Source organism: Oncorhynchus tshawytscha, linkage group LG27 (genome assembly GCF_018296145.1).
Source record: "Oncorhynchus tshawytscha isolate Ot180627B linkage group LG27, Otsh_v2.0, whole genome shotgun sequence".
In the NCBI taxonomy this organism is placed as follows: domain Eukaryota; kingdom Metazoa; phylum Chordata; class Actinopteri; order Salmoniformes; family Salmonidae; genus Oncorhynchus; species Oncorhynchus tshawytscha.
In genome coordinates this window covers 7019546-7036005 of record NC_056455.1, presented here as the reverse complement: position 1 = coordinate 7036005, position 16460 = coordinate 7019546, and the positions used below count along the sequence as shown (strand labels likewise).

At 49.6% G+C, this 16460-nt stretch overlaps 1 protein-coding gene across 9 annotated transcripts in view; it reads left to right on the top strand.

Annotated features, from left to right (window-relative positions):
- arhgap21a (Rho GTPase activating protein 21a) overlaps window positions 1–16460 on the top strand; it is a 107633-nt gene that overhangs the window by 54911 nt on the left and 36262 nt on the right. For 5 of the 9 annotated variants that reach the window (XM_042307433.1, XM_042307436.1, XM_042307435.1 and 2 more), the window contains exon 1: window positions 10501–11474. The exons of 2 other annotated variants lie outside the window; for them this stretch is intronic. In XM_042307433.1, the coding sequence (XP_042163367.1) occupies window positions 11202–11474 (273 nt within the window). In that variant the 5' untranslated portion in view covers window positions 10501–11201. Of the gene's footprint in view, window positions 1–9362; window positions 9549–10498; window positions 11475–16460 lie in introns of those variants that run through there. 2 more of the 9 variants (XM_042307439.1, XM_042307443.1) reach the window with 2 other exon arrangements.

Here is a 16460-nt window from a genome sequence, read left to right as displayed (position 1 = left end):
AGATGGGAGGATTGGGTATGGTAGAAACAGACAGGGAGAGATGGGAGGATTGGGTATGGTAGAAACAGACTGAGAGAGATGGGAGGATTGGGTATGGTAGAAACAGACTGGGAGAGATGGGAGGATTGGGTATGGTAGAAACAGACAGGGAGAGATGGGAGGATTGGGTATGGTAGAAACAGACTGAGAGAGATGGGAGGATTGGGTATGGTAGAAACAGACAGGGAGAGATGGGAGGTTTGGGTACGGTAGAAACAGACTGAGAGAGATGGGAGGATTGGGTATGGTAGAAACAGACAATGAGAGCGTGAGAGAAAAGAGAGAGGTAAGAAATGTAAACAGGCCTTTTCCCCACCTGTGTGTGTGTGTGTGTGTGTGTGTGTGTGTGTGTGTGTGTGTGTGTGTGTGTGTGTGTGTGTGTGTGTGTGTGTGTGTGTGTGTGTGTGTGTGTGTGTGTGTGTGTGTGTGTGTGTGAGTGCGTGTGTGTGTGTGTGAGTGTTTGTGATGGTGTGAGTATGTTGGATATATGTCTTCCTGTGTATGCAGTATGGATAAGGAACTCTCCTCTCCTCCGTCTTCCTCCTCCAGTCTTTGGTGCGTGGTAGGAATGTAAAAACCATCTGACGTTCGAATGGAAACTCCAGTGGTGTGTGGTGTGATTGACAGACCATGTAGCTTGACTGTATTAACATTCCGACCCCGCCTGGCTCAGAGTATTATACACTCCATCCACCGGTGCGAGTCCTCCTCCATCTTGGCTCAATGCTGGCTCCACCACGCCCATGCTATTGGCCCACTGCCCAGTGTGGCTCCGTGATGAGCCTAGCAGGTCCAGTCTCTGCCCATGCCGCGGAGGGAAACAGAAACGTCATCCCAAGCCCAAAGTTATAATTTTCATCTGTTAATTACATAGAGGCTCAGATGGGCTAAATATACCGGCAACTGGGGCCTGGATTGGGGGGGGACCAGGATCCCAACCCTCTTCCCAGACACAGAGGGGGGTGGAGGGGGCACAGAGGCCTGCTGGAGCCGTGTGGTTTCAGGAGCTCCACTCCACTTCTGAAAACACGCTGGGAAAAAAAGAGTGAGCGAGAGAAAGAAAGAAAAAAAAGGAGAGGTGGGGGCTGTCATCGCAGCGGGGGCCAATCGTGACGCTCTCTCTGATTGCTCCCAGTGGTTGTGGTTGTTGGGGGGGGAGTAGCTCTTTGCCAGATGTTGTCATTCCTCTGTTTAGGTTACATGGCACATGGAATACACACAGGGAGACGGATGTTAATGCTGAAACATAATCAAGGCAAGACGAGGTTCTGTACCTGACAAGACCCAGCCGCTGCCTCTCACAGCAACCTTCAGACAGACACCACTAGATGTAGACTGTAGTGGTGCAAGGGTTCTGGAAGAGAATGACCTGTAGACTGATTGACGGTTGTCATGCTGACTGGCGATAGTGAAAGCTAAGGTGGGAGAGTGGTAGAGTTGGTAGAGGTAACGTTATTGACGGTGGTTGGGGGTGAGAATCGTCATATTGCCTGTCACTGTTGCTATGGCGACTCTCGAGATTGATGGCCTCCAGAGGTGTAGTAGCAAGAAGTGATGCTGATGGTCGTCAGGCGAGATGGTCACCATGGTGATGGGCAGGGGTATGCATCGTTGGCGACGGCGACAGCGAGAAGAGCAGCTGCTGCACTCATGTGGAAAAACAAGCACGAGAGAAACCGAAAGATAAAAATACATGCTCACAACATGGGTCTATTTTTAGAGCAGAATCATTTCACCGTTGAGTAAAAACAGGTCAATTTGGACACGTCTCGTGCCTTTCCGCTTACTCCTTCATCTCTTGGATGTGGTGTCTTTGTGAACGTGACCAAACACTCCTCATCAACGGGCAGCTTCAAATGAGGAACCAGCCACTCCTTAAGTAGGCTAAAGTGTATCACTCTCTCTCCACTTAGTGTGTGGTAGTTGTTGGGGAGATGGAGGGAGATGGAGGGAGAAGAGGAAGAGTGAGACAGGAAAGCCCAGGAGGGTTGTAAGGGGAGAATGAAATTCTCGTGTCTGTCTGTCTGTCTGTCTGTCTGTCTGTCTGTCTGTCTGTCTGTCCGTCCGTCCGTCCGTCCGTCCGTCCGTCCGTCCGTCCGTCCGTCCGTCCGTCCGTCCGTCCGTCCGTCCGTGTATATGACTAATGAGAACGAGCACCAGAACAGCCAGGGAGAAGGTTGATGAGGCTGGACCTCTCACCTCAGTCTTCCACCCTTCCATCCTCCTTCATGTACCAACAGCTCATACTAGTTAATTATTCATCAACCTAATGATAATGCTCCAGGGGGCGAGACCTGCACACCACATTTAAGTGCAGGGTTTTCAAACTGAGGTCTGTGGCCCCCTAGGGGGATTTTTGTTTTTGCAAAAAATTGTTTTATTAATTTTTATGTCTCTGCATCCAGTATAACGGAAGTTAGAGGTAGTTTCACGTGCCAATGCTAGCTAGCGTTATCGCAATGACTGTAAGTCTACAGGAACAGTTAGCAAGCTCTCCGACTCTGGGGAAGTGGATAAATGGCTTCATTGCAAAATCTAATCTATCATCCCAAAATCTCTAACTATCCCTTTAATATGGAGGAAAGTACAGTCATTGGAGCTTATTACATATTTTTTTTTCTGTATAAAAAGTCTTAGGCGGGCAGTCTAGGTGGTAATTTTCAGGGTGGAAAAACTGTTTTGTGTCAACTAAAATGACCGTAAGCAGATAGAAAGCATGCAGAAAATAGATGAACTATATATCTTTTTAAATAATACCATCTTTGAGAACTAACAATCAAATCAAATCTAGAGAGTCAGGGAGAATCGATTGGTTTTGTTATGATGTTTGAGCAGAGGAACACAGCATTAGCCATGGCAAAATGCATGGTAAACTGTGCCATTGTCTCTCAGCACCATGCCAAACTGTGTGGAATTGCTTGAAATGAGCTTAAAAACTGCAAAATGTTCTCATCTCAATTGAATTGGTTTTAGAATTGCTTTACAACTGCAACATTTTCCTAACACTGCCAAGATACCTCTTTAGCTAATATGCTAGTTTAGAGTTTACACGTCCTTCATAAAACTGTCTACCAAATCTATTCATTTTTAAAATGTTGATTACTTCTACTTGCCAATAGCATTCATCTGATGATAAGAAAATGCGTAAAACATTTTTGCTAAAATATAATGGGGGTCCCTGGGTCGCTGGTATGCCGGGGGGGGCATGCTCCCCCAAGCTCTTCCAGCCCCTACCCCTCATGCAGGCATATTCCAGTACAGTCAGTGGAGGAATTCTGACCACACTGAAGGTTATACTTAACAAACCCAGCCACAGGCTAACTCCATATTTAGGGATATTAATGCCCTGTGTGTGTGTGTGTGTGTGTGTGTGTGTGTGTGTGTGTGTGTGTGTGTGTGTGTGTGTGTGTGTGTGTGTGTGTGATCATATCTGTCTCATTCTGCTCTCCATCTGCTTACTACTTCTCCATCTTTTGTTTCTGCTTTACATCTCTCTCTCTGCCTTCATGTTTATCCCTCATAGTAGGCTTTCTCCCAGTTTGAACCCTTTCCAGCATCTGTCTCTTTCTCACTCCCCTCATTCTTTCAAAAGAATAGAAACATTTCAAATGTTATTATGGCTATGTACAGTGTTGTAACAATGTGCAAGTAGGGAAATTAAATCAACATAAATATGGGTTGTATTTATAATCTCTATCTCATTTCTCTTCCTCTCTCGCTCTCTGGCCTGCTAGGTTTCAGGCTGGCTGGCTGACTCATGTATCCCATGTCCCCCTGGGGCATTAGTGGGTTGATGAATGTTCACTGAAAGATATATTGGACACACCCACCTCCTTGTATCCCACCAATATCCACATTCAGCCAAACGGCTCTCTCTGAGCTCCCCACTCAGCCAATCATCCTCCGCTGTGTGTCTCACCCCAGTAGTGCAATGGTCCCTGTAATCGCTGTATATGTGTCAATGCGTGCATGTGGTGGTGTGTGTTGGAATATGTGTCATTGTTTGTATGAGTAGGGGGAATCCGGGTCGGATGGGTGTGTCTGTGAGAGTATGGATCAGTCTGGGGTTGGCCCACGTTAGTACTCACATGGTCTCACATGGTTAGGCAGAACAGCATGAGGTCACACACACACACACACGTAGAATGCATCCATAATGTGTTGTCTGCGTTCCTGTGGGGGGAGGTCGAGGGCCAGGTGGGTCTGATTTGTTTGTTTCCAGTCTGCTGGAGAGATGGGGCGTGTTGTGTCAGTCAGACAGTCATGCAGTCAGACAGGGCCAGGCGGGGAGGGACCACCCTGCTCCTCTCAGCTGTGTAGAGAGGGTAAGGGGGGAAGAGGTAAGGCGACCCCACTATTGTTTCACCCAACTCCTCCTGCCACTGGCCCTCCTACGACTCTTTCCTCCTCACAACAGGTGTGGCCTCACCCCTGATCTCCCGTCAGAGTGCCTTGCCCCAGCCCTAGCCATAACCATTAGAAGGGGGACCAAAAACTGACTGTAGACCAGTGCTTACATCCTGTACATTACCTCACACCTTCAGACTAACACCGTATTTTCCAAGCACGTCCAACCCCTGCACTGAAACCCCTATGATGACACAGCCATCCTACTACAGTAGCACTAACTGTGTGTGGGTTTCCACTCTGTTCTCACAGCCCTGTGTCCCCGTCCCTTCCGTACACATCTGCCATTGAGCTGCGTGGTATGTCTGCCCTCTTGTGGTCAGAGATCTGTAACTGCGCCCTGCGGACTCTCAGCCTTTGGCCTCTGTGTGTCGTGGATTTGCAGGAGATTAGAGTTAAAATTAACCTGCTTAAAAAGAGACCGGCCCTTTTCTATCCATCCACTGCTTTTCATAGGATCCACTGCTGGGAGTAATGGTCGTCTGTCTAGGCTGTTCTGCTATCTAATGTTTTCTGGACTGATGGGCAGAGTCAGCCAGCCTCCCTCGTTCTCTCTTCCTCTCGTTTTCACTGTGCTTACTATATGTGTCTCTAGCTACGCACAAGGAGTTATAGTGACAGTGGAAGGTTGTGTAGAGTGAGTGTGTGTGTGTGTGTAGTGTGTGTGTGAGAGATGTGGTCGATGGCCATTCCCTGGGAAAGCCACATCCTGTGGAGATTACTCCGATTTCTGTTTGTCTGTGTGTGTTTGGTGGATTCCTCTGGGCTGGCCATGACTCTGACCTGGAAACATAGACTTAGAGGGAAAACCCACCACACACGCACACAGTGCCCATACACACTATACTGTACATCCTCATAGTCACCTTGTCCTCAGTGACCCTAGTTTCTACTTGTTAAGCTCTTGTCTCATTGTCTGTGTTTACTGTCACTTGTTTGATCTCTCACACCGATCTCTCACTGACACAGAACGTCTCACTCTCTCTCTAAAACACACACACACACACACACACACACACACACACACACACACACACAGTTGATGTCTCTCTCAAGTAAAAGTGAAAGTCACCCAGTAAAATACTAAATACTAAAAGTGTTTGGTTTGACATATACTTAAGTACCAAAAGTACATTTTATTGCTAAAATATACTTAAGTATCAAAAGTAAAAGTATAAATCAATACAAATTCCTTATATTCAGCAAAGCGGACGGCACCATGTTCTTGTTTATTAAATGTACGGATAGCCAGTGGCACACAATTTGTGTTTAGTGAGTCAACCAGGACATAGGCAGTAGGGATGACCACATGTTCTTGTTACGTCCGTCCGTCGGCGGAGTGAGACCAAAGCGCAGTATGGAAAGTGTTCATCCAAATAGAGAAATTAAAAAACTCTCTAAGGTCAGGGTGTGACAGTAACGCCCCCCCCCCCCCAAAGGTGCGGACTCCGGCTGCAAAACCTGAATCTATGAGGGAGGGTCTGGGTGGGCATCTAGCCTCGGTGGCTCCTCCGGTTCGGCGCATAGACCCCGCTCCGCTTGCTGATCCCTCCGCTTCCGTGGAACCGGGCCTTGGATCGTCGCCGGAGGCTCCGGACCGTAGATCGTCACCGGAGGAACCGGACCGTAGATCGTCGCCAGAGGCTCCGGACCGTAGACTGTCGCCGGGGACCCTGGACCGTGGATCGTCGCCGGAAGCTCCGGACTGCCGATCGTCGCCGGAGGTTCCTGACCGTGGATCGTCGGAGGAGGTTCCAGACTGTGGACCGTCTCAGGAGGTTCCGGACTGTGGACCGTCTCAGGAGGTTCTGGACTGTGAAACGTCGCCGGAAGCTCTGGACTGGGGACTGTCGCCGGAAGCTCTGGACTGGGGACTGTCGCCGGAAGCTCTGGACTGGGGACTGTCGCCGGAAGCTCTGGACTGTGGAGGCGCAATGGAGGCCTGATGCGTGGGACTGATACAGGTGGCACCGGGCTGATGACACGCACCTCAGGGCGAGTGCGGGGAGGAGGCACAGGACGTACTGGACTGTGGAGGCGCACTGGAGGTCTGATGTGTGGGACCGGTACAGGTGGCACCGGGCTGATGACACGCACCTCAGGGCGAATGCAGGGAGGAGGCATAGGACGGACTGGACTGTGGAGGCGCACTGGAGGTCTGGAGCGTAGAGCTGACACAACCTGTCCTGGCTGGACGCTCATTTTAGCCCGGCAAATGCGGGGCGCTAGCACAGGACGCACTGGGCTGTGAAGGCGCACAGGAGACACGGTGCATAGAACCGCATAACATGGTGCCTGAACGGTGACACACACCCCAGGGCGAGTGCGCGGAGGAGACACAGGACGCATCGGACTGGGGAGGCGCACTGGAGGCCAGATGCGTGAAACAGGTGCACATGACACCGGACTGGTGTCACACTCCTCAGCACGCCCGCTCTGCAGCGCTCTCAACTCCAGCACCTCTCTCCTCCCATGTCCATGATGTCCTCCACTCACTTTCCTCCTGGGCCCAGGATCCCTGCTTCTCCTGGCCACGCTGCTCGGTCCTTTGGTGATGGGATGTTCTGTTACGTCCATCGTCGGAAGGAGACCAAAGCGCAGCGTGGAAAGTGTTCATCGTACTTTATTAGAATGAACACCAAAAACAACAAAGGGAAAAAAACGAATGTAAAGTTGTGCAGGGCTAATACAGCTACTGTGCAAAAACAACATCCCACAAACTAGGGTGGGAAACAGGCTGCCTAAGTATGATTCCCAATCAGAGATAACGATAGACAGCTGCCACTGATTGGGAACCATAGCCGGCCAACAAAGAAATAGAAAACTAGATTGCCCACCCAAATCACACCCTGACCTAACCAAATAGAGAAATAAAAAGGCGTGACAGTTCTCTTGATAAGTGTGTGAATTTCACAATTTTCCTGTCCTGCTAAGCATTCAAAATGTAACTTGTACTTTGGGTTGTCAGGGAAAATGTATGGAGTAAAAAGTACAATATTTTCTTTAGGAATGTACGGAAGTAAAAGTTGTCAAAAATAGAAATACTCCCCAAAACGACTTAAGTAGTACTTTAAAGTAGTTTTACTTAAGTACTTTACACCACTGCATCTCTCTGATATAGAATCCTGCCTGATGTCTTGCTCAGCTAGCTGTGTGTATGAGGGTTATTATGGCTGGTGGTTCTCAATCAGTCAGTGAAGAATGGGAGTGGACTGTGTCTCCATCAGGCTGTGTCTCCATCAGGCTGTGTTAGTTCATCTGCTGGCCGGTGGTGGCGGCGTCACTATGAAGGGGATTATCTACCAACTAATCTGTCTGTGAGCAGAGGTGCAGATCAACCGCCCCGACCCGCGCTCTCTCTCTCTCTCTCTCTCTCTCTCTCTCTCTCGGTGGTGTGCATGGCAGGGAGGGCGAGGGGCCGGGGCGGCGGTGTGGAAGGGTGGGGGGGCAAGAGGCGAGCAGTATGGCGTCTCTCCAGAGATTAGCGGCGTGTGCCGTTTGAATCTCACACTCTTTGATCTCAGGACTTCAGGGGCTTTAGGGGCGGATGAGAGGTTACGGTGACGTTGAGCCACAGACAGACAGGTGTTCACTTTCTCCCGGGATGAGGATTGTTTAGGATGTAATGTTCAGGACCTAGTGGTGTTTAGGCCTCATCCAACCACAACGTAGCAGGCTCCCGAGTGGCGCAGCGGTCTAAGGCACTGTATCTCAGTGCAAGAGCCGTCACTACAGTTCCCGGTCCGAATCCAGGCTGTATCACATCCGGCCGTGATTGGGAGTCTCATAGGGCGGTGCACATTTGGCCCAACGTCGTCCGGGTTTGACCGGGGTAGGCCGTCATTGTAACTAAGAATTTGTTCTTAAAACGGACTTGCCTAGTTTAAAAAAGGTTAAATGATTATTTATTTATTTTTTAACCTGTGCGCATGTATGGACATGTCTCTGCCAATCAGCAGCCAGCATGGGTCACTGGAGGCAACGGTGGTTTTGTGACAGCGCACGGTGTGTGACTCCTTTGTCCTCCATGTGAACTGAAACTCAACACCTTTTCTCTCCGCTCTTTTGTTGCTTACTTCTCCTCCTCCTGTTTTTGTAAATATGGCCGCAGGTCTCTAGAGGGGGAGAGACCGGGATCTTTTCCCAATTGGGCTTGTCTGTTATTGGCAAAACTCCACGGCAAAACTCCATGTGAGTCTTTCTCAACGCTGAGTGCTTGTTATAAGCAGATCGTTTTCATTGATTGAACCAGGAAGGCTCATCGTTGGGTGGTGCCAGCTTCTGATGTCATACACACACTGTCCCCTATCAAGGCCTGTCCCCTTCTGAAGCTTCCATCTGTGGTCTTTTTCTGAATGGGACGTCCCCCCTGAGTGATCTGGTCCCGGTGTCTCTCCATCCGGCCCTGGGCGGGTTCTGCTTGGCGGTCTGTTAGAACCCAAACCTCCGGTCTGACCACAGGCTGAACACAACCCCTCACAGTCACAGCCCACAGTCACAGCACAGCCCACAGCACAGCCCACAGCCAATAGGACTTAAGTCTTTATGAGAGCGTAATTACACCCCGGCAAGTGTATTTATACACGTGTGTGACTCAACGGGCCATGTGTATGTCTGTGTGTGGAAGGAGCGTTCCCTTTTGTGTCGTGCGTTTGTGTATAGTACAGTTTGTACGTCTGCACATTTGTATTGGGTATAGCTGGTGGGTGTTTATCACAGGAGGTTGGTGGCACCTTAATTGGGGAGGACGGGTGGTAATGGCTGGAGCGCGAAATAGGTGGAATGGTATCAAATACATCAAACACATGGTATTTCAACATACACTAGGTGAGCCTGCAAAGTGTATTTTCTGTGTGTGCCTGGAGGGCACGGTGTGTGTGTGTGTTTTAGAGAGTGTGTATACTATGTGTGTGTTCAGGTGTTGTGGTCGTGTTGGTGCTTGCCCTGCTTGTATGGCAGCAGGTGAAACCAGTCTAACCTCATCAGTAACAGGTCTGTGGAGTGCGTTTCTAGAGAGAGGATCATGAAGCCTTAGCTCTGTCAGACTCACCATGGTCACCTGCCTGACACTTTCACACACACTCAGGACCCCTGGATGTTTGGTGAGAACTCTGCTGTGTGTGTGTGTGTGTGTGTGTGTGTGTGTGTGTGTGTGTGTGTGTGTCACTGTTTGTTTTAGTGTTTGTATGTGTGAATTCATGACTTAGCGAGAGGGGGGTCAGTGTCAAATTAATGTTCAATTGCAGCTGTTTTATTCTGGTCTGCCTGGCTGGCGACGGGGCTGCTGGAGTGAAGCGGCAGCCTGTTACGCTCTCTCTCTCTCTCTCTCTCTCTCTCTCTCTCTCTCTCTCTCTCGTTCTGCTCTCGCAGTTGTTCCACTGCGTCTGCTCAACTTTATCCCATGTCCTCTCGATTTTGCTGGAGAGGGCGAGAACACGAGAGAAAAGGAGAGAGAAACTGTGTGGGTGGGTACAGTGGTGGAGCATGTGTTTTCTTTGTGCTTGAAATCAGACTTGGCGGGGGGGGTTGTTGTGTGTGAGTTGAGTGCCGGGATCATAGCGGTGTCACTGTGCATACACATACACCAAGCGCCACTCAACTCCCTCTACAATCACAGGGCAGGACAGAGCCACAGGGACCTGCTGTTGAATTTAGGCCTACCACATCATCAGCCTACAGTTGAAAACTCCATCCGGACTTCAAGAGTGGAGCACGGTGTCGGGGGCCCGGCCCTCAGTGTTCACATTGTACATGTTGGATGTTGTGTGTGTTTTTGGCTCTCTGTCAGAAAAGTGGATTTTGAGTGGATTTTGAGTGACATATTGGAATGGATCCCACGGAGCGGAGGGCAGAAAGGAGGGAGCAGAGGAGTGAGAGCGTAAACGAGGGACAGAGACGGAACAAAGGATGGATTGGTAGAAGTGAAGCCGGACAACGAGCTGGAGGCTGACAAAAGGAGGAAAGAGAGAGAGAGAGAGTCAGGAAGAGAGAGACAAAGAGAGAGAGAGTGAGAGAGGGAGGGAGGGAGGGAGGAGAGAGGGAGGGAGGAGAGACAGAGGAGCCAGCCCTCTAGCTGTGACAGTTTGTGTGTTAGGGGGGTTGACAGACACAGTGGCTTTGTGTCCTGCTGAACACCGCTGGACAGGACACTGCTGTGCTGAGAGAGGAGAGGCACTGTCAGTTAGTCTGTCAGTCGCTTTGTCAGTCAGTCAGTCAGACCGTCTGTCTGTCTGTCTGTAGGGAAACCAGACCTCTCTGCTACCACACACACTCCGGCATACATCTGCTTTCCAGGACTTCTTTGATATCTTCTCAGGGCACAGGACGCCCCACCACGGCCCCCGCCAGCGTGTGTGTGAGCGTGTGTGAGTGTGTGTGCCTTGGAAAGCTCCTTTACGTCCTTGGAGGTCAGGAGTTTGAGACTGGGATATGGGACTAAAAGCAGGTATCTTTGGAGACGTGCCAGCATCGGGATGAGAGGAACGCAGAGGAGAACAGGGGACTAGACTGAACTGGTTGGAACTATTGGTTGATTTTTTTCTTCAGGGATGATCTTGGCCCATCTGAAGAGCTACTCAGCCCTCTTGGTTTCTGCTTTCACTGCTTGTTTTATCTCCATGGATTGGTGCTGACAGTAGGATTTGGCCAGAGAGGATGCATGTGTTACTCTGACACATGCGTCGTTTACTGTAAAATAGCGCGTTTGTGCGATAGTGTCAAGACTTTGCCCCCTCGTGTGTGTGTGTGTGTGGCCCATGTTGGCATCAGGTCGGCCCGTGTCGGGTAATCTCTGCGCCCCAATGCCCGCGGCTATGCCCCCCTACCCTGCTTTGCCAGCTGAGTCAGAGTGGTGCTTCCAGAATCCCGTAGGGGTGGACTGTAGTGCCGCCGAGCCTCGCTGCATCTGGTTGGCAGTGCTGCGTGGTGCCCCCTTGCCCTCACCTTCGCCCCCCACCATGAGGTCAGTCCTGGTCGGCAGTGGGCACGGCTGCACCAGCAGGGCCCTGCAACGTTCTCACCAGCCCAGGGTAAGGACTGTGCCCAGTGCCCACCACACCTGTGGGCAGGGGGTCTGTAAAGGTGGAGGTTTGTGGGTCTACCTCAGAATCTCAGTCCATAGCGTTATGTGGAACTGGTGTTTTGCTAATTGCGCAGTGTGTATGCTTGCTTGTGTGTTTGTGTGTCAGCGAGAAAGAGCTTCTCCTAATGTGTTTTCTCCATGTCTGTCAAAGGAGGTTGGTGGCACCGTAATTGGGGAAGACAGGCTCGTGGCAACGGCTGGAACGGAATGAGTGGTTTCCATGTGTTGGATGCCATTCCGTTCGTTCCGTTCCAGACGTTATTAAGAGCTGTCCTCCCCACAGCAGCCTCCATTGGTGTCTATGGCAGTGTGATGCTGAATGTGAGCGGCAATAATGCGGTAATCATTAAGCATCAGCTATAGTTGTGTTGTCCTCTTCCCCCTGAAGGGGCGGTACTAATTAGTGAGTTAAGGCAGGCGAAGGGGCTTGTTATGTGGCAGTTAAAGGGGGGGAGGCAGGCAATGCGCCCTCCAGGCCTGCAGAATTCAGGGCATCTCTCATCCATGTGCACTCATTTAGTGTGTGTATGTGCGTGCGTGTGTGCGTGTGTGCGTATGCGTGTGTGTGTGTGTTGAAGCGCAGTGTGTGTTTGCTCTCTCTCTCTGTCTCTCTCTCAGACACACAGTTGAGAGATGGCGGCTTGGGGAATGTGGGCAGGCAGGGGAAAGAGCGCCCAGGCTATAGTGTATGGACACAGCTGGCGTAAACACACTGTCTGTGTACAGTAATGGCCTCTCGCAATACTGTGGACAGCATCAGTCCTGGAATCTCAGCCATCTCCCTCTGTAATTGTGTTGACCAGGATAGTATAACACCAGTAATGTGCACAGCATCAGTCCTGGAATCTCAGCCAGCTCCCTCTGTAATTGTGTTGACCAGGATAGTAACACCAGTGCAACAGTATGTGGCTAAGGCCAGTTAAATGCCACAGCGATGATGTCTTTCTAATGTTGCTCTAATGGCCAGGTTGGTGAGGCCTTAACGCACATCACTCTCAGGATCTCTCTCTGACGGGACTAGACACATTTTGATACAGCCAGTAGCAAAATCAAATCAAATCAAATCAGAGAGCCTGTTAGACTTTACTGTTGCCTGTATGCCACTGGGTGTGGGCCTTTAAGGAGCGTTTGGGTTATTATGGTTAGGATCTGTGGATGTATGCTGAACAAAAATATAAAACGCAGCACGCAACAATTTCAACGATTTCACTGAGTTACAGTTCACTTGGCAGCCAGGCCCAGCCAATCAGAATATGTCCCCCCCCCCCTCCCTCCCCCGCCACAAAATGGCTTTATTACAGACATGGGACTAACACTTTACATTATGTGTTTTATGTTTTTTTTCAGTGTAGACTAAAAGCTCAGGTTAGGCAAACAATAAGAAGATACTTATACAGATAGTTAAGTTGTGCTAGCCTCGGCCTCTCAGGTCCTACCTATTTCCCCCTGGGGTGTAGGTTAGAGACCGTATTTGGGAGGATGGGGTGGGGGTGGGGTGGGTGTTACTGGAGATTCATATTCAGCAGAGTTGCTCAAGGAGAAAACCCTGTTTAACTGATGTGACATCAACTGACTTGATCTGACAGAGGGCTCGGACAGGTTCTTGAGCAAACAAACACACACACACACACACACACACACACACACACACAGACAGACGGAGGAATTCAGGCGGTTGTGTAAAAGACAGAGACGTTATTCTTGAAGCTGTGCGTCAGGTATGCTGAATGACCGTTTATCCTCTTTGTTTGTGCTTAAAGAGGCTGTCATGGTGCGGCCGGCCTTTCGTTTCTACCGACAAACAGTCAAACGTTGGCTGTCATGCTAGTTTGAACTAGGATGCATTCCGGCTTGGAGAGGAGCCGGAGGAGAGACAACGATACAGGTGGGAGGGCCTTTGATATAGAGTAGATGATGTGGTCGCGTCCCTGGGGTTTTTCCTGGCGACCTGATCTGACCAGGAAGAACTATTGACCCTTAAAGTATCAGTACTTAATCACTTCAGTTTGTGTCCCTTCCTCTTCTCCCGTCCCCCATACACCTATCCGTCCAGCTCTCAGACCAGTGCTACTGAGCGAACAGTGGGTCTCTGGATTAAAAGCGTGTCAGCGTTTGTAACCTCTCTGTAAAGCTCCACTTTTCAAACGGGATGCAGCTCTCAGCTGTTTGAAAGACCATTGTTCCCCCAGTGGCACCAGCGCCGGGCGCCAGTGTGTGTTTCTGCATTCCTTTCCTTCACCATCAATTTCAATCACTCTGAACTAATTATATAGCTTAATAATCACTTCATAACTGTGTCATCTTTAGGCTGGTGATGTCGTGGCTCATACGAACATGGCTCACATTAACACCATCATCCCAGAAACCCTACACCCACTCCAGTTTGCATACCACACCAACAGATCCATAGATGATGCAATCGCTATTGCACTCCACACTGCCCTTTCCCACCTGGACAAAACAAACACCTATGTGAGAATGCTGTTCATTGACTACAGCTCAGTGTTCAACACCATAGCGCCCTCAGAGCTCATCAATAAGCTAAGGACCCTGGGACTAAACACCTCCCTCTGCAACTGAATCCTGGACTTCCTGATGGGCCGCCCCCCAGGTGGTAAGGGTATGTAACAACATATCCGCCACGTTGATCCTCAACACGGGGGCCCCTCAGGGGTGCGTGCCCAGTCCCCTCTTGTACTCCCGGTTCACTCATGACTGCAAGGCCAGGCACGACTCCAAAATCATCATTGAGTTTGCCAATGACACAACGGTGGTAGGCCTGATCACCAACAATGACGAGACAGCCTATAGGGAGGAGGTCAGAGACCTGGCAGTGTGGTGCCAGGACAAGAACCTCTCACTCAATGTGATCAAGACAAAGGAGATGATTGTGGCCTGCAGGAAAAAGAGTACCGAGCACGCCCCCATTCTCATCAATGGAGCTGTAGTGGAGCAGGTTGAGAGCTTCAGGTTCCTTGGTGTCCACATCACCAACAAGCTAACATGGTCCAAGCACACCAAGACAGTCGTGAAGAGGGCACGACAAAACTTATTCCCCCTCAGGAGACTGAAAAGATTTGCCATGGGCCCTCAGATCCTCAAAGGGTTCTACAGCTGCACCATTGAGAGCATCCTGGTTGCATCACTGCTTGGTATGGCAACTGCTCGGCCTCCAACCACAAGGTACTACAGAGGGTAATGTGAACAGCCCAGTACATCACTGGGGCCAAGCTTCCTGCCATCCAGTCCCTCTATACCAGGCTGTGTCAGAGGAAGGCCCTAAAAATTGTCAAAGACTCCAGCCACCCTAGTCATAGACTGTTCTCTCTGCTACCGCACGGCAGCTTCTACCCCCATGCCATAAGACTCCTGAACGTCTAATCAAATGGCTACCCAGACTACCTGCACCCCCCCTCCCCCTCTTTTACACCACTGCTACTCTCTGTTGTTATCATCTATGCATAGTCACTTTAATAACTCTACCTACATGTACATATTACCTCAACTAATCGGTGCCCCCGCACTTTGACTCTGTACCGGTTTCCCCTGTATATAACCTCGCTATTGTATGTTACTGCTGCTCTTTAATGACTTGTTACTTTTCTTTCTTATTCTTATCCGTATTTTTTTAAACTGCATTGTTGGTTAGGGGCTCGTAAGTAAGCATTTTACTGTAAGGTCTACTACACCTGTTGTATTCGGCGCATGTGACTAATAAAGTTTGATTTGATGTCGTGGAGAGTTGGACACCTGTCTGCTACCCACCACAATAGAAAACAATGTGGATGTGGTTATATAGACTAATAGGAATGATGGGAAATATTGTGTATGGTTTCCTGGGTGCCCCATGTGGCATTTTAATAGGAGTTTTCATTATGATGCCTGTAGATGTGATAATTAGCCTAATTAATGGCATGTGGCTGGGCTCCATATTGCTTAATTTGCATATCACGATTAGCCTATTCATGTGAGCTTGTCCTAGATATAACTACTATATAACTACTGTTGTACACACATTTTCTGTTCATATACTGTCCATACTGTCTTTACACACCACTAGATGTATATGCAGTACATTTGTATACATATGTATATATATTTATATTCTTGTCGCTGACATTGCTCATTCTGATATCTTAATTTCTTTATTTTTCTGAATTAATTGTGTATTTCTGTATTATTGCTAGGTATTACTGCACTGTTGGCGCTAGAAGCACAAGCATTTGCAATAGCATCGGCAGATCTGTGTACACGGCCAATACACTTTGATTTTATTTGAGATATCTAGGCATTTCAGAGAACTGCAGAGTGAAATGCCAGTCGTCTGAAATGCCAAATGTTCCCCTTTTGGATTGGCTAAACTGGAGAAAGGTTTCCTCATCTAGAAGGTTGGTGAGAGAGTGGCCATGGAAAGGAGAGTCCAGACTAGACTATCAGGTGTAGCCTAAATACAGTCTGGTTTTACATAAGCTGAGAGACAGATGTAAGTTTAACCAATGTTGTTAGATCTCATGTCTGGAGTGTAACCTAGAGTCTGGAGTGTAACCTACTGTAGTTAGATGGAGACTAGTGGGGTCGGGGGGTAGTGGAGAATAGCCAGGCAGTCACAGACGTCCCACACACTCAGGGACAGGCAGGCAGGCTGACAGGCAGTGGGAATCATCTCTGGCCCAGAGCTCCAGTCTCTGTGTGTTTGGGGTAATCACAGGGTTTGGTATTCCGAGCGCCGGGAGGGGCTGTGCGGTTAAAACCAGCGTGCTGGAACCTGTCTCGCACTTGGCCCAGCCTGCTCTCACTCCATTCCTCTCCACTCGCTCCTTCCCTCTCTCTATCATTCTCTTCTTCCCTCGCTCTCCTCACCCCCCTCCTTGCCAGTCCCCGTCAGTATGTGTTTCAACATGTCTCAATCCAACCGCTCCCTCTGTGGAATTCC